We start from the raw sequence: 9628 nt of genomic DNA, 5'->3' as shown, positions 1-9628 counted from the left end.
TAATAAAGTAACGCACTCATGCATTAACACAAGTAATTATGTCCTAAAATGAAGTTAATTAATTAATTAAGTTTGTTTTAATATCAATAAACCAAATTAACCCCTGCTTTAATGAAGTTAATGCTTTAGCTTGAAAGTTAATAAGTTAGCAGTCATTTGTTAACCACTATTATTAAGTTATCTGGCCCTGAAATCACAAAAACTGACAACCCAAAAGAGTTTGTGCATCAGGCAAAGGAATGCATTACTGTGTGTTTGTAATGTCCTCAATGTCCAGGAGGGGAAATGGAAGTTTAAAGCTCGACAGTGACTCAAATAGTCCTTACAGTTCTAGTAGGCTGGATTTCTTGAAGATGTCCATGTTCTTCCAAGAATCTTTCCAGAGCCATCATGGCAAACTGAATTACGTACATGTGAATCCACTGAACATACGATGTAGATGAAGCCTGACCACCCAGAGTTTCCATGACCAGGCCTCTCTGCTTTGTGCCTGCACCCTCGGTGAGGAAAAATATTATGCGGACACACACACATCACTATGTAGCATGCAGGTGCGACAGCAAGCCAGGCCTTTGCACGCCTCGCTGATAACAACATTATGTTGGCTAATGAGATGAGTAGAAGCCGAAGCTTTGGGAGGAGCGTCATGCTCCTCTTTTGCAGCATGTCAAAATCACATGAGACTTTCAAGAGGCTCTGCCACATTCTTGGTGGCCCCATATAAGCCCTCGTTCCCCCCTCCGGCTCTAGCAATTCACATTCGGCCAGCTGAAGAAAGAGGGACGCAAGTGAGCAGACGCTGTCCTCCGAGGTGGAACTATATCCCGAGATCTAGCAACAACTCACCCTTCCAAAAGAACACAAACATGAGAGGCTCTTCCTATTCCCAGAAGACCCTGACCGTCAGTGGATCCAGCAGGACACGGGTTCAGAGCCCTTCCCCTTCACGATGCCGGGGGTCCTCTTACACCCGTGGTCGGGCTGGCTTCCAGGGGCAAGCTGTGGAGGTGGGCACGGAGATCCACAAGCACCATGCTAATGAGAAGGAAGAGATGCAGGAGCTGAACGTGCGCTTTGCCGGCTACATCGAGAAGGTTCAGTCTCTGGAGCAGAGGAACGCGACTCTCAGAGCAGAACTAGAGGTCCTGCAGAACCGCTTCAAGGGCGGACCATCCGGCCTTGGTGAGGAGTACGAGGCCAAGTTTAAAGAGATGAAGGACCTGATCGAGGCACTGACTGCTGAAAAGGGCGCAGCTGATATTGAGAGGGGCTACATTGAGGAGGAGGTGGAGGTGTGGAGGCTGAAGTTGGAGGAAGAGCTGGCGCTTAAAGGTAATCAGCTAAACACACTGATGACACAAATGTGATCTTGATGATTTACAACAGTTTCCGGTCTTCATTGCAAAAAGGGTCCATCAAATTATACAGAATACTCAGGTGAATGCCACCTCACTATATATTAGGGGTAATGAACCCTCCTCCTAGAAATCTAACTTTCTGAAGAGTTCAGCTCTAGCACACTCTTCTGTAGAGACTGGTTGGCAAGTAGGGTACTCAATCAAAGTTCACATTAAAGTCTGCAGAAAGGAAGATCTCCAGGAGGAGGATTTGGTGACCAGTGCAGTTGATTGTCAAAAATGTTTAAACCAATGAAGTACATGGGGCAAAAATATTTTTTAGCTGGGGAAATTATGTCCTATACTGCAGGTAAAGCAAGTACTAGATTTGCCATAGCATTCTGTGACCACTATCTAAAGAGAACCTAAACTTGATATATCCATTGTCATTGCAGAGGAGGCAGAGATAATCCTGCGCGAGTTCCGTCAGGACGTGGACAATGCCACACTGCAGAAAGCTGACCTGGAGAAGCGTGTTGAGCAGCTGGTGGCTGAAATAGAGTTCCTCAAGAAGCTCCACGATGAAGAAGTCGCTGACCTCCTCAAGCAAATTGAGGAGTCCAAGGTGACTGTGGAGCTGGACTCTGATAGACCTGACCTGGCTGCATATCTGCGCAAGATGCGCAGCGAGATTGAAGCTGTGGCTGCCCGCAACGTCCAGGAGGCCGAGAAGTGGTACAAGGGCAAATTTGACACACTGAAAGAGCATGCCAGCAAGCATGAGACCCAGATGCGGACCATGAAGGAAGAGATCACCACCTTCCAAAACCAGGTGACAGACCTGCAGAACCAAATCGACGGGTTGCGGGCACGGAACGCTGCCCTCGAGCAGCAGCTGGATGACATGGAGGTGGCGCACCTGGACAAGGCGGCCAGTTTGGAGGCCATTATTGCCCAACTAGAGAGCCAGCTGTGTGAGACCAAAGTGGAAATGGCCAAATACATGGCTGACTACCAGGAGCTGCTGCACATTAAGCTAAAGCTGGATGCGGAGATCGCCACCTACAGGAAGCTGCTGGAAGGAGAGGAAAAGAGGCTCGGGATTCCGGTCACCGAGACTGTAGCAGGTGAGGACATGGTACTTTACTCATGGTAGGGTCTGCTAAGAGAGTTGATGTTAAATATTCTTGTTAAAGATCACAATTAAGGCACTAACGTGTGTAGAAGTCTAGCTAGCAAATCACTGCCATAAATCTGTTCATGTACGTCTTCAGAAATACAGTACAATCTTTATTGTAGTGGCCACAGACTGTCAGCATATTAAAGATTTCAAAATATGACGACTACAACGCTTTCTTCTCCACTGTCACAGAGGCATGAACCGCATCTGTGTCCAGCAGCTTGGAGACTCGTACGGCTACTGAATGAATCCCTCCTTAACCACCACCCTCATCCCCAGACGTCCCTACTGCTCCTACACCCATGTCGGGCTACGCTCTGGTTAACTAGGCCTTCTGGAAACACGGAACCGTCCCTTAAATAAATGCCCAAGCCAAAGTCTCCTGTTGTACATCTAATGTGAACGACACTGAAAACTTCCTAATAAAGCTTGACCCGAGTGCATTTCTTGTTCTGTGGTGGGTTGAATCACTTGGAGTGCAGTTTTCTAGAATTACGGCATTTAAAATTCATTTTGCTTAGAAATTAAAAACTTTATGTCTGTGTGTTTTTATGTTAGTATTCACAAGATGACAATGACAAGGAGAGGGCGATTCACTCGAAAGAGGCCCCGAACATTCTGCTGTAACTCCCGTTAGGATGAAGCAATCTGAACCAAGAGAAATACTATATTTCTTGATGTACGTGACGTATCGATTGCATTACATGCGATGCTGGAAGTGATCTCCATTTTCTGCCAGACACATATAGGGGTACAGGGTGTATGCGCCCAGTAGTTGCAAACGGAAGTTAAACATCGTGATGGCTGTCCGGCGCCCACCTCATCTCTCCGACACAGGGGCATCCAAGCTTATTTGAAGCTCTTTACACTGAGGAACACCTTGCACATTGCTTTGTTCAGATCGCTTAGTCCTAGCAAGAGTTATTACAGAATATTCCAGGCCTCTTTCAAGTATTATGTAAATGACTAACATAACATTTAAGTGTTATTAAACATAATTATATATATATATATAATCGGGCAGCACAGTGGCATGGTGGGTAGCGCTGTCGCCTCACAGCGAGGAGGGCCTGGGTTTGATTCCCCGGCTGGGTGACCAGGGTCCTCTCTGTGTGATGTTTGCATGTTCTGCCTGTGTCTGCGTGGGTTTCCTCCGGGTTCTCCGGTTTCCTCCCACAGTAAAAAGACATGCAGTCAGGCCAATTGGACATGCCCCTGGGTGTGAATGTGTGAGTGACTGTCTGTGTCTGTCTGCCCTGCGATGGACTGGCGACCTGTCCAGGGTGTATCCTGCCTTCTGCCCGATGACCGCTGGGATAGGCTCCAGCACCCCCCCCGCGACCCTGACGGAGAAGCGGCTTAGAAAATGGATGGATAAACATAATTACCAAGTAATCAAACAAAGTAAAGGCAGATCAACTTAATCAACCACAGACTGTCCTCAAACTTGAGACCATTTGCATATATTTTTTCACTTTAGTTTGAAAGCATCTTTCATAAAAGTGAAATGAAAATGTCATCATGAAATGAAGCACATGGCTCACGTCATTTACAGTGAGGGGAAATAAATATTGAGACACTTGTGCTTTTGCTATCCAATACACTTCCAGGACAAATGTTCACCTCAAATTTACACACAATGGCCCAGTTGCATATGATTAGAAAATGAGTGCACGCAACTTTCAACATTCGATGATGTAGAACGCTCCAGTACTGCCTGCAGAGAATCAGCTCCATATTACGATGCGTCCACCTTCATGCTTCACTGTAGGTGTTCACGCGATCATAAACACAGGCCTTCTTTTAATGATGAACTGATTTATTATGAAAGAGTTCTATTTTATTTCGATTTGGACCAGAGAATATTGGTCAGTTCCTATCTGTCCAAACAGTCAAATTTTAGACAAGCATCTCCGCTTCTTTTTTTAGCAGAAGAGTTTTGCACAGGAGCCGATTGCAGTGTAGCTCACTGCTAATTGCTCTCTGTGTAACTGTTAATCCTGCAGCTTTGAGGTTGTCCTGCATGTCTGGGGAGTATATGATCACTCATATTATTAAATCAATGATATTGACAAGAAAGCTTAACCTCTTTGCAGTGGCGCTGGAGCTTTCGCAGTTGGCCGTGGGCCGGTCATGGGCTGGAGGTTAGGGAACCGGCCCTCTGACTGGAAGGCTGCTGGTTCAATCCCCAGAGCTGAAAGTCCATGACCGAGGTGTCTTTGAGCAAGACACCTAACCCCCAACTGCTCCCTGGGTGCTGCGGCTAGGGCTGCCCACCACTTAGGACTTTTGTGTGTGTGTGTTTCACAGCATGGATGGGTTAAATGCGGAGGTGAAATTTCCCTGCTGTGGGACTAATAAGGGGTACTTAATTAATGAAACATCACTGAGACCTTTAGGATTCTCCTTCACCACAATCGCTTGGCTGCTACTCATGTGAAATCCTCCCAACCAATGGAAATGTCTTATAATGGCACCAGGTGGCACAGGAACATATTTGTATTACATTTGCAGCATAAATATGTATAACTTATTTTTAAGTTTTACATATATACTTATTTTAAATCCTTTTCTCTCCCCGTCAAGTTTGTAAACATACCCTACTTACGAATACATACATTTTTGTTCATATTACAAACTGTGTGCACATTTGAATTGGATATATGTAATAGAAGTGCATTGAATAAAAAAGGGGTCTATAATTGCTGCCCCTAATTATACTTCTTACACTAGCTAATACAGACATAAGCTGGTCAAAAATAATCAACGATTCAAGTATTGCCTTTTAAATGTTTTGCAGCACATGTGCACGCATTACGAAGTCCCTATGTCACTAGACTTCAGTGTTCTGTCAGTTGCCTGGATGTGAATAATGCACATTTGAAGTGACCCCTTTGCGAACGCTCTGTTTTCAGTCAATGGTACAGTTGAATCGCATGCAACCTCAATGGCTACGATTGAGCATTTCATTCAAATAAGACGCTTAGATTTGAGTTATTGTCTTAGTTTATATCTTAAAAGGTGGTCATTAACAAATTTGACATCTATAAACACTGCATTTTTGTTTTAAGCACAACAAAATACAAAATAAATCCTCTGTAGCCAAATGCAAACAAGACACAGCAACTGAGAGAACCAATCACAACTGATGGCTGCATCTGTCCATGAAGTCCAGCAGCCTGTGTGTCCTTCAGAGCCAGAGGCCCGAGTAGCCGTTTTTCCTGATTTAAAACATCCCGTTTATTTCCAGGATTCGATTATTAGTTTAAACAAAACTAAGCCGTGCAGCTGTGGCCCATCAGGACTCGATCAACAGCGATTTGTGAGGACGTTCAGGGCGTCGTCACTTCCTCTTCTTCATCCTGAGGGCCTTCCACTCTCCTTCCTGCGTGGCTAGACTACCGTAAAGCTCCTTCACCTTCCTCTTCCTCTCAGCATCCCTGGCGCACAGAAGCAGAAAGAAAATGTTCACTTTGATACAAAGACAGGAGAGCAGGACACCGACTAACAGGGGTAGAACGTCTGATGTTTTAAATCAAACATGCATTTAGTCATCTTCTCATAGCAACAACAACCGCTAATTTTGACAGATCAGACTGATATTTCTCTAGATTCACAGCAAAAACTGTTTTTGCACCATATAAGTAACTTTTTAAAATCGTCAGTGTTTTTCAATGACTGAATTGTGAATATAAGTCACTTCTATATTTTTTTTAATCTACTCTCGAGGCGGGTGGGGCGGGGGGGGGGGGGGGGGGGGGCAGTCGTGGGCTGGAGGTTAGGGAACCAGCCTTGCAACCGGAAGGTCACTGGTTCGATCCCCTGAGCCGACAGTATATAACTGAGGCGCCCTTGAGCAAGACACCTAACCCCCAACTGCTCCCCAGGTGCTGCGGATAGGGCTGCCCACCACTTCGGGCAAGTGTGCTCACTGCTCCCTAGTGTGTGGTTATGGGTTAGACTGCTGAGGTGAAATTTCCCCATTGTGGGACTAATAACGGTAAGTTAATCTTAATCTAAAGAGCTAACCAGACTAAAGTACAGCCTACCTATGGGGGTGTTAGTTTAACACACTGATACAGCCAAGACCCTATTTGGACTCTATTAGTTTATCAGCAGAATGTCTGCACATTGTTTTTTCTCCTTAGTGATAAACTTTAACATTCAAAGAGCAATAAAATTGCCACAAAAGTTTATTTCATCAGAATTTAAAAACAGATCGTTAAGGAACTTGGTGATATTCAACTAGTGATAAAGCAATGCCTTATTCCTGTAGCTGCTATTATAGTGCCTTTGATGACCTCTGTGTTCTCACTAATTGGTTGATTTGATTCTCTCTCTCTGTGAACGCTCTCCCGGGTTGCGTTTGGAGTCAATGTTCTACAACCCAAAACACATAAACGACAGTGATTCTTCACAACCGTCCGTTGTTGGTTTCCTGATTTGGAAACTATCTAGGGAAGAGTGTCTGATATGCAGTCTAGGAGACCAATACAGCTAACATCAGACAACATGTCTGGAAAGATATACGTTTATCTGGACATCACTAAAATGATCACAGCACAGTTGAGTTTGGTGAAAAATGGTCATTTGGCCTGTAGGCTTCAGGTTTAGGATTGAGGTAAAGGTCTGGATTAGGTTTTGGGTTAAAGTTACAATTCTATTTTAGATTTAGAGTTGAAGTCAAGGTTAGGTGTAGATTGTGTTTAAGTTTGGATCATGTATAGATTTAGAGTTCGGGGCTAGCATTAAGTTTAGGGTTAAAGTTTTCAAAGGATTAGGTTTAGATTTAGGCTCAATGCCATTTCACCCCTTGCCCCTACCACCTGGCCCTTAGCCCTCCGTTTTGGGTGTTCACGTCTAGGGTTAGGGTGTCAAAATTCTTGTTGAGATAGAGGGGTAGGGTAAAGTGTTTTCTCCAAACGGAGTTTTATTTAGAGGCTCACTCCAAATGGAGTGTTATGAGGGGAAAAAAAGAAAAATGACAACTGTGCGAGCGACCAAACAAACCCACAAATACCAGAATTTTTTGATAACCATTGTATTAACTATAGTTTAGCGTTGTTTCAGTGTATTATGGTCGTTTTCTTCATAACAAGCATAAAAGCTAACTTCCCCGTTCCACCTTAAATAGTCCAGCAGTATTGACGCCTAAAGTGCCAGAATGTAACTACTGCACCATTTAAGGTGGAATGGGAAAATTCAAACAAGGTGAATAAGCGACTACAGCTTCGCATCACTGAAGAATTAGATGTGGGTGATAATAAATAATTGCCCCCCTCTTTGAAGGCATTTGATGCCCTAAATGTAACTAAAGCCCAGCAGTGAGGAGCTGAACTTTTCCCTTCTTTGCCATCACTGAAGACAGGCAGGGCTCGCCTACAGAGCAGCACTAGTAGCTGTTAATGAAGCAAAGCCTTTTTATTGATTTTTGTTGTTGTTGTTGTCCCATTTCGTAGAGCAAGATTTCTACCACTACCCCTTGTAACTCGTTTGAGTGTCACCATAACCCCTTGGAAGTAAGGAGTAGGGGTAAAAAGAAGAAACGGGATTGGACCTTAGAGTTGAAAAGCATTAAAGTCATTATATAGTCATTATTATATTTCAATCTAGTGTTGAATCTAACAGATATAACAGAATCTATTACATCCAACCTCTAAATTAATTTAGTAGAAATTCAATTTTATAGATATTTAGTGGAATGTAAGGTTAAGACAATGGAAGCATTTGCAAAGCATCTCAAAATGAATTGTTACCGTGAGCCACAAATACTTGCTAAATGAAGCAGTAAATTCTTAATTAAAATTAAATGCACTTGAACTGCAATAATTCTGACTGTAATTTGTCACGAATCCTAAAACCTCAAGAACCAAATCTCATGATTTATAAATGGTAAATGTGAAATTCCTGAAGTTACTGTAGAAAACCAAACAAAAAGAGTATGAATATGAAACTTCTGCCCACAGTCTGCCTGTGGACACATGATCTCCACCAACCTGCTCATGATGTCGGAGAGTTTGGCCTGGGCCAGGAAGCGTGTGTCCTTCCTGAGCTCCCTTAGAGCTCCCTTGAACTCCTTCTTATACTTGTGTTTGAGTCTCTCTCGCTCCCTCTCCTCCTTCGTGTTCCCTCGTTTCTTCCCGTAGTCCAGTCTGAACAGACACAATGATTTCATAAAGAGAAAAAAACAAAATGAGAGGACAGAAAGAAAAAAGACAATAACAACAATAATGAATAAACACACTGTGGATTGCCGTTTAACTATGCATATAAGATAATAAGTGGGCTTCACTCACACTTGCACTATTTTAGGCTCCAGCAGTTTCAGGGGGATGGGCTTCTTCTTCTCAAACACCAGAGGTGCATGCTTGGAAGGGGTTTCTGGAATGGCCTCCAGTATTTCTCTGTGCAGCTCCTGCAGAAACACAAGATGATAAAGCATTATGCATAGGGATGCACCGATAGCACGGCTTCCCTTCTGATTCCGATACAGACACCTGATCCTCAATCCAGTCCTAACTGGACAGAACACAACTTTCTGCAGTGGAATAATGATAAAACAGATTATTTTATTTGGGAATAGCATTGAGAGGCACAGACTAGCTGCCTATCTGGACTCGAGAGCCCTAAAATATAAAGAACTAGCATGTAACCGTGGAGTACTAATGGACTATGAGCTCAGTTTCATCAGTCAAATTAGTTACTACTTCACCTTTTTAACCCTTTTAAAACATCAATAGGATCAGAGAATTTATGACTAAAGCAGACCTGGAGAAACTCCATTTCTAACAGGATTGATCACTGTAATGGTTTCCTAACTGGACCCCCCCCCAAAAAAGCCCATCAAACAGCTTCTTTGCATACTATTTGTGTTTAGAACTGGTAAGTGATGAGGTAATTATATATCATCAGGTTATAGAAATTTAAAGACATGCCCAGTCAGCCACATTTAGCCTTATATTCTAAAGTGTTTCCCTTAGCTGGGGGAAAAAAAAAAAACACTTGTGTCATTTACATTACCTACCCAAAGGGTTCACCACCGCTGATCGAGGTCCCCCAAACTTACACAAATAAAATGCCCTTTGGTGGGACAACGACCCACACTGTCCGA

General features: G+C 43.6%; 2 protein-coding genes across 2 annotated transcripts in view; one reads left to right on the top strand and one right to left on the bottom strand.

Moving 5' to 3' along the window:
* The first annotated feature begins 866 nt into the window (after positions 1-866).
* LOC108412720 (vimentin) lies at positions 867-2765 on the top strand. Its single transcript, XM_017684870.2, is given in 3 exon segments — positions 867-1332; positions 1793-2457; positions 2712-2765. Coding segments are annotated over 3 exon segments (1185 nt in total).
* A 2740-nt stretch (positions 2766-5505) lies between these two features.
* nop14 (NOP14 nucleolar protein homolog (yeast)) overlaps positions 5506-9628 on the bottom strand; it is a 42802-nt gene continuing 38679 nt past the window's right edge. The window contains exons 17-19 of the mRNA XM_017684879.1: positions 8814-8932; positions 8514-8669; positions 5506-5957 (exon numbers count right to left, since the gene is read on the bottom strand). Coding sequence (XP_017540368.1) covers positions 5861-5957; positions 8514-8669; positions 8814-8932 — 372 coding nt within the window. The 3' untranslated portion in view covers positions 5506-5860. The remainder of the gene's footprint in view (positions 5958-8513; positions 8670-8813; positions 8933-9628) is intronic.

This window comes from Pygocentrus nattereri, chromosome 16 (genome assembly GCF_015220715.1).
Source record: "Pygocentrus nattereri isolate fPygNat1 chromosome 16, fPygNat1.pri, whole genome shotgun sequence".
Lineage (NCBI taxonomy): Eukaryota > Metazoa > Chordata > Actinopteri > Characiformes > Serrasalmidae > Pygocentrus > Pygocentrus nattereri.
Note: the sequence above shows the minus strand (reverse complement) of the source record. Positions and strands in the feature narration are given on the sequence as shown.